Genomic DNA, 16,819 nt, shown 5'->3' on the forward strand with positions numbered 1-16,819 from the left:
CTTCTAAGTAGCAATAGAAATAAATTCACAATATTGAAAATATCTATAAGCTATCTTCATCAATATTGCAGTGTTTACTTGCAGAGAGTTTCCACTGCTACCAGAAGAAAAAGCAAGGCATTTTCACACATGACATACATTAAGCCCTTGTGGTATTACCTACATACCTACTAGTAACACATCTGATACCCCACCTTTAAAAAAAAAATTCCAATACATTTTACTCTTCAGCTTGCAACAGTGGTGGTGGGAGGGGAAAAACCTTTCACCACATTCTAATCAATATGTGATGTTACAGCAGGTGAGATATAATAGTAAATTGAATTGAAAGGAATTAGGGCACCTGGAACTGATTCAGTAGTGAGTATATGCACAAAACTTGGATTCAGTTAAGAAGTATAATCCTCATCGTGTTTGGCCACCTTAAAAATCTACAAGAAAAAACGATTCATGTATATGCTATAATTGAAATTAAACAGGTACATTTTGTTCATCAGCTCCATACTCAGCATCCTGTAAAGAAGTAGCTGTAAAGGAAGATTTCACTTTGCTAATTAATTTTATTCCATCCATACTCACCATCCAAGTATTACTGTAAAACATCATACAAATACCAGTCTGCCAGCATATTTTCAGAAAGCAGTTTTCAACACACTGTTATTAAGCTTTTGACAATCCTGTGTAAAATATCATCTCGACTGTGGAAGATTTTAAGCAGTTGGAACCTCTGTTAAGTTAATTCAGAAGTAAACTGAAGTAAAGGCTTTTTACCTAAATGTTAGGTTAAGTTTATCCTTTGATAATACAGAAGTTTTTGTAGTGGAAGTCTAAAATATGAAAACAGTATCAAAAGCTCTCCCAACATCTGAAACTAGACAGGTGTCAGTCTTCAGAAGACAAACATGCAATGACAGCAACTGGTGACTTGATAATGGGTTTAAAATTTTCAGTTTATTTTTTCTACTGTAAGCTTATAAACACATAAATTTATACATTGCAAGTTGCTTTGGAGACGTCACTAAACATACAGTTATGTTTGGTTAGCTTGTTCTACTTTTGTCCTTTCTGTAGATTTGCAGACACTTGCATACACTTCATTTTCTTCAAACATAAATACATGTAAAGTCATACTCAACCAACAAAACAAAACTCACCTCTTCCTAAGACACAAATAGCCATTAAGTTTGATGAATAATAAGTAGAATGGAACTTCAAAAGCTCTTGTCTTACATCTATTCCTTCTTTGGTTGGTCTAGTTTCCAGAGTGAGTTTGTTCCCTGTAACATAAAAAAAAAAAAAGTTAACAATACTTGATGTTTATGAATTTACAAATCAAAAAGAAAAATATAAATTAATAAATCTGCTTTTCTCCAGATGCATAGTAATTTTAAAAACAATTACTATGCATAATAAGTAAACTCGATTAATACTGTCTCAGCTTATTGGAAACAATAAATACTTCCACTCTCAATCTGCACATTCCTAAAGAACTGAGGATATTTTAGTCTTCCAAATTAATCTTTTTAATTTGAATGGGTTATTTCAAAGCAATGCAAGTAAGGCCAGGCTCTAATTCAGAAGAAGAAAAAGGTTTTTCTTTAGCACATTTGGAGTAGGTTTTACTCCCATGTACACACACTCCTGTCATAGGAATCACTGTGTGAAACTATTTGTGGCATTGTGTGCCACAAATTATAGCCTAGTATATTAAATGAAATAAATAATTACTAATTTACAAACATGATTTGTAAATCGTGACTGTTCAGCTGCTGAACACAAACAGCTGAGCTGTTGCTGCAGTAGAGGAACAGGACTAGAGAGGAAGTAAACTACAACTCTCCCTGAATAAGACCATAAGCAGAAGATACCAAACTTTCTCCATTAAGTTATCCTCCTGTTAACTAGCGCAATCTTTATATCAACATCAAGCTTTCAATAATTTGCTCTAAGGACATACTCCACATTTATAGTCAAAGCAGAAATCGTGCTTAGTAAAGGCAAGAACTTGAAACAACAGAAAAATTAGAGTCTACAAAGAACACGCTGGATTTTAATCAACTCCACTTCCCATTACTACAGGGACACACAAAATGGTCAACAGAATCTACAGACCAGAACTGCAAACAAATACTCTATCTATTAACTTTGAGACCGGTAACTCCCTGAAGCCACAACCAGACCAGGTACAGAAGAGAGCAAGGGATGAGGAGGAAGAATAAGGCAAGAAAATGTAGCAGAAAAGTTTCTTACTCACTAATTTTCACACTACTTTGCTGATCTTTCTGATTTGACCTAATCACTGTCATCTAGTCCTAATGCAATACTAGTTAGCAAAAAGAGGATGTGGCTAACAACAATTTAAACACAGTTCACTCACTTTGTTATGCACAAAGGCTTAACAGTACCAAATTATGACAAATCCAGTAACAGGAAAACAGCATTCACTGCAGTAATTATCAGAATCATAAAGGATGCTTCATCACTGTACTGCAAGTCTTGGATCACTCTGTCTCCTATGTTTTTGTCTAGCTCTGTTTGGTCTACGATGCGGAAAATGTGATAAAGCACCATAATAAACATGTATGGAGAAGAAAAAAAGGGAATTGTTTCAGTCTGTCTTTAACAATTTTATATAAACAATAATTCTATCTATGTTACACAGAACTCCAATGGATGGATAATTATATTCTGACAAACCTGTTCCAAATTTACTGAAGGGATGATTGGGGTTTCCAGTAGCCTTCTCCAATTGAAACAACCTCCAGGCATCATTCATCAGATTCTTCTCATGCTCAGAATCAACAGCATTCACTTCCCTGTCTTTGCAGCTTTCATCAAACAAAGGGCACAGGAAAAACTGGGCAAATCTAAACAGAAAAATTTTAATTCAAGTCAAGAGTACTCAATGTAAATGCTAACAGAAAAGTATAAAGCTTGGTACTTCCTGAAAACAGCTGAATATATTATTTTTTTAATGCAGAACTTACAAATTCTGTAACAGTTTTGACACCAATTCACTATCTTTATTTCTCAATTTCTTTATCTATAAATGCAGACAACAACGTATTCATCACACAAAGTACTACAAGGACCTTGCATCATAATTCATACACTGAAAATTTCTACTGTTTGAAGTTTAGCTGCAAGAGGCTCTTAATCTGACAAATCAAATCAGTCTTGTCAGACATCCAAGGAAAAACCACAGGGAAAATCTACCCTAACTCACTGACTACACACCTTTCAGTTTCTGTCCCCTCCCACAAAAGGCAGAGATGCCTTTACTAAAGGCATCCTAATATATTTCTAGACTTCATCCTTCTTTTGATGTCAATGAAATAAGGATCCTATGGGAAGCATAGTAGTTGATTATACAATCAGAGTATTTGCACAATGCGTAAGTTCACGATCCTATTCTGTGCCCCACGTTTCCAAAAATATTCAAACAACCTTTGAAATTAAAAAATTCAGCCTCAGTGAAGAACTCTGCTAGCTGAAAAAATCTGAGCAAAACTTTTGAACTGAAAAATAACTGGTATCAGTTTTAATAAAAGATAGTGCTCTCAACCCTTTCTTTAATATCATAATGATGAAACTATCAAAAAAACCTTTTACACAATTTCAAATAGCACCTATATAACAAAAAATTAAATATAAAAAAATGAGTTTACCTGTCTAGTGCACCTTCTAGGTGTTCATGTGACACATCAAAGTAATAATTGGTATGTTCTCCACTCGTGAAAGCATTTGAGCTCCCGGCATGCTCACTAAGAAATTGGCTGTACTCATTCTCTTTTGGATATTTCTTGGTTCCCAGGAACAGCATATGCTCACAAAAATGACTAAGCCCAGCAATGTTGGGGGGATCAGACAAGGATCCTACAGGAGGAAAAATTTCATGTAACCATTCATAAAAAGCAACACTAAAAAGTTACGTCTTTTAAAGTGCTTTCTATTACAGTATGTTGCCTCAGGCAATTATATCAGTTCTGTAGATGTAAGTAGACACTTGTGCAGCTATAGTCAACTAAACTCAATCTTTAAAAAAAAAAGAATTTAGAATGAGTAACTGAACCAATTAGTGTCTCAAATTGTCTCTCCAGATCTGCCTGCATTGCCTTATAGAGACAATTTTTCAACTGAAGTCCATGACTCATAATCTGTAAAGACCTAGCAGATCACAATGTTCTGAATTCTATACCTTGACGTTAATAACTGCACTGTGTTAAACAGCAGCAATTAAGGACATATTTATCCTGTAGTTTATAGGATGAGTGATAACCTGTAAGTGCCTGAACACAAGCAGCTATTGATGACCAGCTAGTAGGTGTGAAGGCAGACAGATTAAAAGACAGTAATGATGTGCAAGAATGGAAGCCAGAAATGTGCAGATGACACCAAGTTGGGTGGGAGTGTCGATCTGCTCGAGGGTAGGATGGCCCTGCAGAGGGACCTGGACAGGCTGGACCGATGGGCCGAGGCCAGCTGTATGAGGTTTAACAAGGCCAAGTGCCGGGTCCTGCACTTGGGTCACAACAACCCCATGCAATGCTACAGGCTTGGGGAAAAGTGGCTGGAAAGCTGCCTGGCCGAAAAGGACCTGGAGGTGTTGGTAGATAGCCGGCTGAACATGAGCCAGCAGTGTGCCCAGGTGGCCAAGAAGGCCAACAGCATCCTGGCTTGTATGAGGAATAGGGTGGCCAGCAGGAGCAGGGAGGTGATTGTCCCCCTGTACTCGGCACTGGTGAGGCCGCACCTGGAATACTGCGTCCAGTTTTGGGCCCCTCAATACAAGAAAGACATTGAGGTGCTGGAGCGTGTCCAGAGAAGGGCAACGAAGCTGGTGAAGGGTCTGGAGCACAGGCCTTATGAGGAGCGGCTGAGGGAACTGGGGTTGTTTAGCCTGGAGAAGAGGAGGCTGAGGGGAGACCTTATTGCTCTCTACAACTACCTGAAAGGAGGTAGTAGTGAGGTGGGTGTTGGGCTCTTCTCCCATGTAGTTAGCAATAGGACAAGAGGAAATGGGCTTAAGCTGCGCCAGGGGAGGTTTAGCTTGGATATTAGAAAAAGTTTCTTCACGGAAAGGGTAGTCAAGCATTGGAACAGGCTGCCCAGAGAGGTGGTGGAGTCACCATCCCTGGAAGTGTTCAAAAAACGGGTAGATGTGGCACTTCAGGACATGGTTTAGTCTAGTCTACCCTTGATTGGTTTAGTGTGGACTTGGTAGTGTAGGTTAATGGTTGGACTGGATGATCTTAAAGGTCTTTTCCAACCTAAACGATTCTATGATTCTAAATGTGGAAGTTTGAATCTGGCAACCCTGCTTTGGAGTGTGCAATGATGTGCAATGGGAGAGTAGAGATGAAGGCAACAGATACATCTCCAGTACATGTGCAGGAACTGGATGCTGCAGTTGGCCATTACTGTCACAGTATCGAACAAAACCACATTTGGGATCCTCTGAACTAGAAAATGATTTGTGACAGTCATCTCCATAATAAAAAAGCCCAGCAGTTTTCAAAGTTACTCTACTACTTCTGTCCTAACACCAACAGCAGCAAGAGCTCCCAACTACAAACATAGCAACAGGATGCTTAGGTAATGAGTAAGGATGCTTAGGTAACGTGTGCGTGCATCATACCTTCCAAGCAACTGAGAAACTACACAAACTTGAAAAATACCTCAGATATAAGAAAAGGCTTTCATTATTCCAAAGAGTCAAAATAACTGCCTTCCCCTTCTATGTCCAGTATTTCTGTTTGCACACTTAAGCATCACTGAAGTTAGGGAGTGCCTCTCCAACTCCTCCAGCACTACAGCATTTTCTCACCTCTACACATCAACAACTTAACATGAAAAAAATAAAAGTCTGACATGACAGATGGAGCTGTCTGAAATAATTGCACTCACACCCGCCCCTTTTTTGCTTACAAAAGATCTTTCATAACACAAAACTTAATAGTTAAAAGAAGTCTTTCTACTGACTGAGCTACACTTGAGTAAACACAGAGTACAGTAAGAGAATTTAATTAGCTCTAATTATTTTCAACTTGATGTGTCAAAGAATTAAACAAACTCTAAATTACAATACAAGGCTAGGCTGCCAACTGGATACCACTCCTGTCAGTTTATTTGCAATTAAGATACCAAAACTTAAAGCACTTTTATTAATGACATAATGAACACAAAATGCATTAAATACCTATGTGTACATCAAGTGCTGCTGAAGACTTATCTGTGGTGGGGTCACTAATGAGAAGAGCTTTAATGCCATTTGCCAATTCCAGTCCACGATATTCTCGTTTATCCTCAGGTGATTTGATAATTTCATTTGTTATTCTCTTAATAGCTGGATTGTTCATTTTGTTGTTTGTCTCTTTCTGAAACCTTAAAAAAACAGAATAAATTTCAGTTACTATTTTTACTCAAGCCCTGCTAATATTTTAATATTACATTGGAGAATACCGGGCAATACTCACAACAAGGAATTTAGTTCTGTGCAAAACTCGCAGAACTTGCCTAAAAGTATAGTTCAGATCCTGAGAGATACTGCTGTTAAAACAAAACAAACACACAAAAAAAAACCCCAAAACCTGAAGACCAAGCAACATGATAAAATTGTAGATCTCGTAATTGAATGTTTCAAGTTTCATATTAACGGTAGTTAAAAAAATAACTTAGTAAAGAAATATCATCCCCTTATTCAATTATAATAAAAATGAAATTAAATGAAGCATACATTGCTATCTCAAGTATACTTTCAGGCTTCAGAAAAGTATTTCATGTGTCTGAACTGGTGGTTATATTATGAATATTGTAACTTTGCAACTGTCAGATAAAGAAAATTTTACTAATAAACCACCGGATTTGTACACTCAAGCAAGAAAGGGTGACACCATTTGCATTACTGACATAAAAATACAAACACACTGCAGAATTGCCATGATAAAAAGGAACAGACTGTGTCACATGTTTAAACTTCTACTATTAGTTGAACAGACGTGCTACGAGACATGCTTCTTTAATGGCACAGTTTTGAAATGCTAAGAAACTAAGCCTGATTCTGAAATTATAAACTCTGGTTATTCGATTTTTGTAAATGCCAAGTGAAAAGGTGAGACATTCAGACTTGGATATTTGGGGAGGTAGAATGGAACCACTTGGCTGCATGTTGAAAAAAAAAAAACAAAACCCTGAAAAAAACACCAACACAAAAAAACCCCAAACAAACCACACACACACACAAAATAAGCAAACCCCAGAAACGGGAAATCAGAGAGCTATGCTCTGAGCCAAGCATATGGTGCATTCCTGTATGTAACAGCCACTGAATTCTCACCCTGTTTTACGGGAAGGGTTTTAGAATGGGGTCTATTGTAAATATATAGTACCAACCAAACTCAATCTTTAACCCTGTGGTGAAATGTTGCTTGCCATATTGCCAAGTCACTTTCTACATGAGCTTCATTAGTCATTGCTGAACTAATTTCACTTACAAAGAAAACGAGTCTAACTCCTTACCACAACACATACACAGAGGCGTGAGAAATTTTGTATGGTCCTGTCAGTATCAAATAGCTAACAAGGAGTTTCACAGTATTTACTTTTCCATTTTCAGGTTGTACAGTTCAAGAAACTTCATCCCAGTTTTAAGACTGCACACAAGCTTTAAGACCATACGGGATGTGGAACATGAAGGACTGCACAGCTCTCAACACACTTACTGTTTCAGGTCTTCAGTCATGACATTTTAACTAACTCTCTAGCTAGCACATCAACTGCACACTCAATGTTACCACATACAAAACAAAAAACTTTGGAAAAGAAAATCTGATTATGTATTTTATTTACAGTTTAAAATCACAAATGAAAAAGGGAGTCGGATAATAAAATCTCCTTCCTAAAATGCTGTATCATTCTCAAAATGGGAAGCAGTTCTGCGAACTACTGTCCCTCTGGATTATCTCCTTCCCATTTATGCATGTTATTCTATGATTCTGTGGTATAAAAACAACAGCCAACTTGAAGCCAGCAGATGCACAGTCATCAGTGTTGGTGTTATATATTATAAATGAGGCTGATATAGAACTCATTATTAAAAGCACATTAAGGATAGAAAGTTTATGAACATAATGTCTACAGAAGAATCAGTGAAAAACAGTGTTTCACAAACAGAAAATTAAGATTTTACCTGCAGCAGAGTGAAAGTTTGTATAAGACTGGATTTATTCTTGAGGAAGGAGACACGTATGTAAACTGGAGAAGATATTATTGTTAAAAAAAAAAAGCAGTAAAGTAAGCATTAGATCTTTGAATACTTTTGAAAGAAGTAAAAAGATTACTTTGGAACTTTCAAATAGACTTAAGTTATACTGCACCCTTATATGAAACAAAGCAAAATTACAAACAGGAATTATAATCCAAATAAAAAAATAGAAGCCGTGAGTATAGGAAGCATCAATGAATAATCAGAATCTGAATGTCTCTAAGTAAGAGACATAAACAATATGAAGTAACGTTTTAAAATGTGCAGCTCAATGCATTTTAGAAGGAAACACTTCCACTAGTAAAAAATGGTTCTCATACTATGCATTACTTAAAAAAAAGTGCAGTCAAATGTAATCACTAAATAGTAACTGAAATGATGAATTCAAATTTAACTGTCTACACTCTCATTTAAACCTGTCATTTATCCGCTAGTTTAACCCTGTACTCAGGCTAATCCTGCTTGGAATATCTATGGGCTTCTTTCCTCTGAAAAAATGCAGATACCATTCAAAAACAAAGAGTACTCCAAGTATGGCAACATCTATGTTTCGCTGCATCAACAGCAATGATATAATCCATGCCTATGATTTAAAAAAATGCCTCCTTGTTCAAAGTTCAGAGTCCTAAGTAGAAATACTCTACTGATCTTAAGACACTGTGTGAAATTTATGAAGTGAGAATAGGTACTAATTTTCATAAATGAAAATCAGTAACTAAACTGTTAATTGTATTTCACTTGCACACAATTTATTGGATTGACAAATGTAAGTATGTAGGAGAGGCAAGGAGATCTCTGAATCTCCTGATTTCACCTCTGCTAAGGAACACCTGTCTCTTGGTTTTTAGCTAAAATATTCCATCTCATTAAGATGCTAGTTGCTTATTGTATGATGCATATATACTACAAACTTCTCAAATTTTTTCTTAAGTGTTATACATTTCCTTGTCATCTGATATCTCCTTGTTATTTCTATACCACATCATTAAGTCACAGAACTTTACTCTTTGTTCAGATGACTCATCTTTCCAACGTGATTCATCAAACTACACAGCTTCTGTGAAATCTTATGAGATTTCAATTGATGTCTTGTGAAGTTGTATACCTCCACTTCATTTTATTATTCCCTACTTCCGCCTCCTTCATAGGCTACCTCCAGCTTGGTAGTCAAATTTCAGTACAGGAAAAAACTACAGTTTTCAAAAGGTCAAAATCAGTAATTAAGCCTTCAAACCAAGGACTTAAACTTGCATCTCTGTCTTCATTGTTATTTCAATGGGCATTATGAATACAACACTCTCTTCAACTTCAAATGGGTTTGCATGATTAACCCAGTTATTTCCCTGCACAGTAAATTGTACTATCAGACAACTCATATAAAAGCAAGAGCAGTTCCAACTATGCAATATTCCTGGAAGGCAATGCGTCAAAAGAACAAGACCAATACTTTCCTATTTAAGTACCATTCCTCCTGGTGCTATGTTACTACAATACAATAGCTAGAAAAGAAAATTTCACTGAAGATAGAGTATTTATACAATGCCTGTTTCTTAAGGAGTAAACGGTAAGGTGTAATATTAAACATTCCCTCATATGACTGTTTTTCTGTGCAACTTTTAAGTTCTCTAAGTGCAATTGCTTTATAATAATATCATGTTCCATTCTTTCACACAAGAATCCTAAAACACTACAAACCACTTTTTGACAATAGAACTGCTTTTGACCATAGGAAAAAAGTAATGGAAACAGAAAAAATTCTTTATTTCTAGTTTTTTGAGAAGTAGCTTAATTCCTAAAGTTGCGTTCAGATGCTGTCCTGAAGTACATGTGCTGTATCTACTTGCTATGCTGTCATTACAGTGAGCATTGCATCCTGATGGTCAGTAGCAAAGAAATTCATCCACAAACTAGATACTATGTTTATTGCAGAGCTAATATCCTAACAAAAACGTCATTAAAAGAAATATTGTCATACTACTTTCACAAAACAGAAGCAACAGAGAGAGACCAAATAAAGCAAAGACAGCAGGAACAAATACAAAGCATTACTGTAGCGCTTGGAATTCTTCCACTGGCTCAAAAATTACAGGTGGGCAGATAACAGAGCTAGAAAGAAAAAGAGACAAGAACGGGGATGTTTGAACTGAGACCTGTGTCCCTAGTCAATGACTGGGAAATATTAAACATTCTTCCTCCTCATCAAAATTCCTTCACTTGTACAAGAAAAGTATCAGTTAAAACAGACACTGAATTCTAAGCTATAGCACTTTGAAGTAAAATTATATTCCGTTCTTTGAGGCCCCATTTTCGTAATGATTTCCAGGCAGACAGTCCCTTGGAACCAGCGAGGCTCTCTGGGGACACCAGGTTCCACCCGCAGACAGAGTATTACAGAGTGGGATTAAGTGATATATGATTCTGCCTAACTATTTTAATCTTTCAAAGTTATTTTAGTAAACTTACTTTAATTAAAAATGAGCCAGTGTAGTCAAATCTTAGTTCAACGTTTGAACAATTAAAGGACCATATTTGAAAACCAATTAACAGAAACTCCTGAGGGTTACTTCAACGCAAGAATGTAACTAGCTAATAAAAATATGACCCCCAAAGCACAAACTCCAAAGCACTTTTTAAGATTTTTTTTTTTTTGCCATGACAGACTGCACATATTTAAGTCAAATGCTGGTACATAGGTCTGAGCCAGATGAATGGCTATAAACACTAACCAGCTTGAAGTAACCAGATGAATGGCAACAAACAGTTACCAGCTCAGCAGATTTTGATACTTGCTTTCAATTTATACCAGCTGCCTCAAAATTTTGGGTTTGCTTGAAGCTTTTATGCAACTGAACCCAAACTACTTCTATGGACACACCTGTGGGTGTTGCAACATACTCACTTTAAGTTTACACTTGTATATACTAGGATCTGAATTGCTCCTTGTTTTCAACTCATGTTTCATCTGCCTTTTAAATACACTTGATACACTATGCTGACTGCAATACAGTTGTTATTCAAGTTCTAACTGTCTTTGAAACTATACAAAGACCACAGTAATGTGTAATCTCACATTTTGCACCTGTTCCAAGTTCTGTATTTTATTTATATACATTTCTTTTTAGTTTTTTTTTAATTCCAAACTTAATTGCCTACCATTTACCAGAGTGAGGTGAAACCTTTGTTGAGCCAAAACCTCTCTGCTCTGTCCTGCAAGCGAGCTACCATTGATAACATGGTCTCTGTATTATTTACTAATCCATCTTGGTTTACAGCTCTTAGTAACTTGCACAAAGATTTCTTCAGCTGCCAGTGTCTGAAGTGAAAGAAGTGCTGCGTGCTTCGGCAGGAGGCCCAGTGCTGCAGAACTACCAGCCACAGTTTTCTCACCTCTCTTACAGGGATGATAGCACTGAAGTGAGCACTCTGGAGGAGTCCATGAAATTCTTCAGTTGCAAGCTCATGGCTTTGCAACAATAAAACAAATCTGCATTCTCGCACAGGTCTTCACCCCTCCTTTTTGTCTCTTGCACCTACCTCTCCTCACAACAGCAGTAGAATTCGATGGCATTGTGACATCCTTGTATGTGTAACAGTGATGTTACCAGTAAGTCAACCAACAATCTACCTCCTCTCTTAACTTCTCAAATCACTTGTATGCTATAATTAAAAGTTATTTTTTAGAGACTAAACTGTAGGCAGTACAGGTTTTTTCCTAAAAATCAGACAAATGTTTTTACTAAGTTCTGTTACCAAGAATGTAATAAAAAAAAAAAACATGGAGCAGAGAAAGAGTAATCTCAAAAAAAAAAAAATTTACATCAACTCAGGTGACCATTACCATAAAGGATATTTCAGGAGGCTATCCTCTTTCAGGTTAAAGGTTCATCAGTAGACAAACCTACCAATCCTTCTTTTACACATTTAGAGATTAAAACAGTACACATTATTCAACATCCATAAAGCAGCAATCTTCTGTGAATTTACTTGTCACGAAGCTAGAGAATGTATAAGATCCCAACACATTCCTGATGCTGATCTAAATAAATCTGATTGCATACACAGGCAGATAGACTGCATAAGTAGATAAACTGCTCAAAATGTTAATGTGTTTTATCACTTTTAAATTCATCAGGAATTCAGCATATTACTTCATACACAAAAGCTCCAACTACAAAGACCCACAATGATTTAATCAGTGCTACCAAGTTATTAAGAACAACTAATCATGCCAAATCAGGCAAGTGCGAAGATTATGAATATTTATAAGGTTTTGTTATGCAGTTCATTTTGAAGAAATTCTGAAGTCTCACTACAATTAAAGCATTTTCAGAACCTCTGTCTGCAGCGTTTTGCCAAGTCTGTAACTGACTCGGAAAATTCCCTCCTAATGATGGCGGACAGGGCAGACGCCTACCTTGCGCTCATTCCCAGAAGCGTCCAGCTTCTACAGCTTCTAGATCACAGCAATAAAACTTGGTCTGCCACAGATGTCACTGCCAACGTGACAGCAGAAACAGGACGTTACCAGTACAGGAATTACCAGTATCATTAATGAGACAATACCACGTGTGAACCTGGCAAAAACAAGGGCCCTGGTAGCTTCACATGTAAGATCAGGCCCCAGCTGAGTAACTGGCCTGAGTAGTAAAATGATGTGTGTTTTCAACAGTCTTGTGTTGGTCAAACAGGATGGGATATACAATCAAGACACCATAAAGCTAATATACTGCCCTAAAACTACATTCCTTAACTTGACCATTGCACAGTTTCCAAAGCACTGGGTAAAAAAGTCAAACAAAAAGGCAGGATTTTATACAAACTGATTTCAGACATAGTAATAAAAGATAAAAAGTTTTTAAAAATGTCTAAATCACTTCAGCTTACTTTTCCTCTCTCTTCAAAAATTGCCCCAAACAATTCATCAAAACACATGCTTCAAGGTAAACAAGTTTTATCCAGGTTCACCAGAAATAGAAAACAACTGAAATTAATCTTTCCCTAGCACTTCTTTGCTTCAATTTTTTACAAGACTACTGAAAAACAGGCACATTCCAAAAGGGTTTTGAAGCCTTTCCTTATTTGAAAGATTGGTTCTTTTTTAAATTTAAGTAAAATTATCTGGTCTTAATGTTTAGATGATATGATGATATAGGATCTTCAGAGTGATTTCACAAATCTGGCATAGTATTTTGGCTTGCATCTTTATTATCACCAGTCTCAAATTATGTGCTAAGAGCAAGACTGATAAGACTAGGTTCTGCGTTACATGACCAGCTGCTTGAAAGTGTATTTTACTCATTTTCTTCAGAAATGTACTCATTAATTCCATTAGTTGCTTTACGCATCAAATACTTGCAAGCCAGTGGTTCTCATTCTCTCTGCCTACCTCCCTGACATTTTTCTTCCACCACCCTACAGCTGTAGGGCTTGGGTCACAACCACAGTGCAGCGCAGTGGCGTCTAGCGCATGGCCCTGCACACACTAGGGAACGTAAAACTGAATGCTACAGGAGAGACCTCTGTGCTTTGTTCTAACTGTATTTTGATGTGTATTTCACACATTTTATCTGGAAGTCGCACATCAGATTGCCCGAGACTCTTTGTAAAGCCAACTCACTTAACACTTTATGCTACCATCTGTCTCATACCCTCAAAAAGAAAAACTTGTGAGGTCTGAATTAAAAAAAAACCAAGATGAGACTAAAACTTTAGTTATACTGCATAACAACAAGAAATACACAGAAAGATGAGAGAACTGGCAAGAAAATCTGATCTAGCAACAAAACCAGAAAGAACTTCAGGATTCTGAATCATGAAAAGTACGTAATCCCACATTAAAAGCAATTGCTTATCTAACACTTGAGCTTTGACATAACTAACAGACCTATAACAACGAGCTGTTTGCAAGAGTCAGCGGTGTGTTTCAACAAAGGAAGTCCTGCCTCTTTACCCATTTTATGTTTTAGTTTTTATTATTTTTGGACAATTCAATTCTAGTTCTACTGTTAACGCTGTAAGTAAACTCGACTCCACAGCATATTTTTCCATGTCAATTGTTCAAGCAAGCTATAGTTCTGACTCATTCTAAAAACAAGTTGCAGAAGGTCAGATTTAAATAGAAAGCTATAGTGAAGCAACCTTCAAACAAGCTCCATCAAAAATTGTATTACATATATACAGTGCTATCTCATAAGCATGTTTTATCAACTTACGGACATCATAAAAGCTGAGAACATAAAGATGCTCATTGACAGACCACGCATATACAAATACATAACTAGAAACAAAACTGCTTAAATCAATTCCTCTACAGACTTTTTTTATTACAAACTTTTTGATTCCTATCTTGTTAAAAGATCAATATATCAAAATTATTATGAAAGCATCTAATACAATAGAATTAAAATATCAAACATATCAACCCAACACGTGATCTCCCAAATGGTCTGACAGTATTTTTAGTAAATTACTTCTGCAGTAACCTGCAATGACCCCTAGCTAGGAGCCTAACACCTTCCAGTTCACGAAACACTGGAGGTAATGAACTTCCTGTCCCTTCTCTCTTTCTTCTGGACCTAACAGGATACAGAACTACTTTTCTATTCATGTGCAAAGTTAGTTATATCCTTGACACAAATTCCCAAAGGTACCCTTTCGTCTAAGGGATTAAGCCACAGCCTTACAAGCAACTGAAGACAGAAAGGAGAAAGGGAGCAAAAAAGCATACAAACATGCAAATATGAACCCTTCTAGGGACTTCCCAGCTAGAATAGATAATTTCAATGCTGCACATGAGATGAAAAGGAGGAGATAAGCTTAACTGAGAAATGACCTTGCTACTTGATGTGCAGATGAAGGTTAAAAATTACATGAGAAGGAAAAGTTAAAGCTGAAAAACAGGTGAAAGTATGAACAAAATTCAGAACTGGAAACAGGGAACACGTAATTGAAAAAAGATTCTTAATTTTCACATGTTCGCCATCTTAAAAAAAAATCATCACGTGAAAGCACTATGCCTGCTCTCATTTCATTAGTATTTATGTAAATCCTAATTCACAATTAAACGGATGATTAAATCATGGTTGTAGGCAGTATGAAAACACAACAGGATTTCTCCTGAGAAAAGCATTGGCTCCAAATATGCACTGTGGATTACCTTCAGAATACTGAAGCGTAAGTAGCAATTACGAACAACAACAGTGCATCCGAATTCTGACACACGAGCACTGACAGCATGAGTCATCATAACTCACTTTTTTCCCCCCAAAACATGCTACTTTCGACGTCTCTTACTTTCGCAGTGTTAAATATAGGTTTTGCTATTAAGATAACATACAGTGCTAAAGAAAGAAAGAAGACAACTTAGCCTCTTCCCCTTACCCAGCTGCCTTCCTGGAAAAACTTTGCCGAGTAGTTACGCAGTTTAATTTGCCCCTGAAGTGAGCCATGCCAAGCCTCCCGGCCGCTCCTCCCTCCGCCGAGGTTACTTACTGTCTCCACCGCAACCGGTAACACACGCACGCAAAACCAAGCCCCACTACGAGACAGCCCGTCGCAAACTGAAGAGGCCGCTCCCATCAACTTCGAGTAACTCTGACAGCAGTTTCTTTTTAAAGAATGCAAACGTTGTTTTTTAACATGTATGGCTTAGGAAGACCGGCCAAGTTAAGAAACATGAAAATTCCAGCTTTTTTTTTTTTGAGGGGAGGGGGGAAAAACGCAACAAAGCAAGCCCACCGGGCAACTAAAGGCGCGCCATGGCCGCCGGGCCGATGACCAAGGCTGCTTTGCCAACGCCGGTGCACCGGAGGCACGGGAGCGCGCCAGCCGCGCCGCACACCGGGCCCTGCCGGGGGCGGGCAGGGCAGGGCAGGGCAGGACGGAGGCCTCCCGGGCACACACGGGCCCGCCGCCCCCAGCTCCCCCCACCCCGAGCTTCGCCGCCAGCCCCGCGTTTCCGCGGGCGCGGCCCGAGTTCCCCCGGCTCCCACAGACCCGGGGCCGCCCTCAGGGCAGGGCGGGCGCTCCCCTGGCCGCACAAAGTGCCCCCGCCCCGGCCGCGCCGCCACCTCTTACACAACACAGCGGGGGACGGGAGCGGATCTCCGAGCTCACGGCCCGGCACACGGTGCCGGCACCCGGTGGCCTGCCCCGCCCCGGCCCCCGCCGCACACGCACCGTACCCGAGGAAGCCGCGCCGCCGGCACTGAGGGAAAAAGCGGGAGGCCGGGGCGGCCCAGGGGCGCGCTAAGCCCAGCAGCGCCCGGCTCAGCACAGGAAGCAGCCGCTGCCGCATATCCCGGCCCCGCCGCCAGCGCCCGGCCTCTCCCCGCCGCCGCCGCCGCCCGCCCCGGCCCGGCTCCGCTCGCCTCAGCACGCGCCGCTCCCCGGCGCCGCGACCGGCGGCGGCGCCATCTTCTCCGCCCGCCTCCCCTCGCCGCCTGGCCAATCCCTCCCCGGCGCCCTCGGGGTCCCGTCCGCCCTCCTCGCCCGGCGGGGCCGCCGCCACCGCGCCGGGCCTAGCGGGGCCCGTACCTGGGGGTGCGGGAGGCTGCC

The 16,819-nt window shown here is 39.1% G+C and overlaps 1 protein-coding gene across 9 annotated transcripts in view; it reads right to left on the reverse strand.

The window, feature by feature from the left end:
• The window catches only part of IDE (insulin degrading enzyme), a 66,261-nt gene extending 49,442 nt beyond the window's left edge, over positions 1-16,819 (reverse strand). For 2 of the 9 annotated variants that reach the window (XM_075717569.1, XM_075717567.1), the window contains exons 1-5: positions 16,447-16,510; positions 6,200-6,384; positions 3,669-3,876; positions 2,698-2,867; positions 1,155-1,277 (exon numbers count right to left, since the gene is read on the reverse strand). In XM_075717569.1, the coding sequence (XP_075573684.1) occupies positions 1,155-1,277; positions 2,698-2,867; positions 3,669-3,876; positions 6,200-6,359 (661 nt within the window). In that variant the 5' untranslated portion in view covers positions 6,360-6,384; positions 16,447-16,510. The other 7 variants (XM_075717561.1, XM_075717560.1, XM_075717565.1 and 4 more) reach the window with 6 other exon arrangements.

The sequence above is a fragment of the Pelecanus crispus genome, chromosome 10, assembly GCF_030463565.1.
Source record: "Pelecanus crispus isolate bPelCri1 chromosome 10, bPelCri1.pri, whole genome shotgun sequence".
Lineage (NCBI taxonomy): Eukaryota > Metazoa > Chordata > Aves > Pelecaniformes > Pelecanidae > Pelecanus > Pelecanus crispus.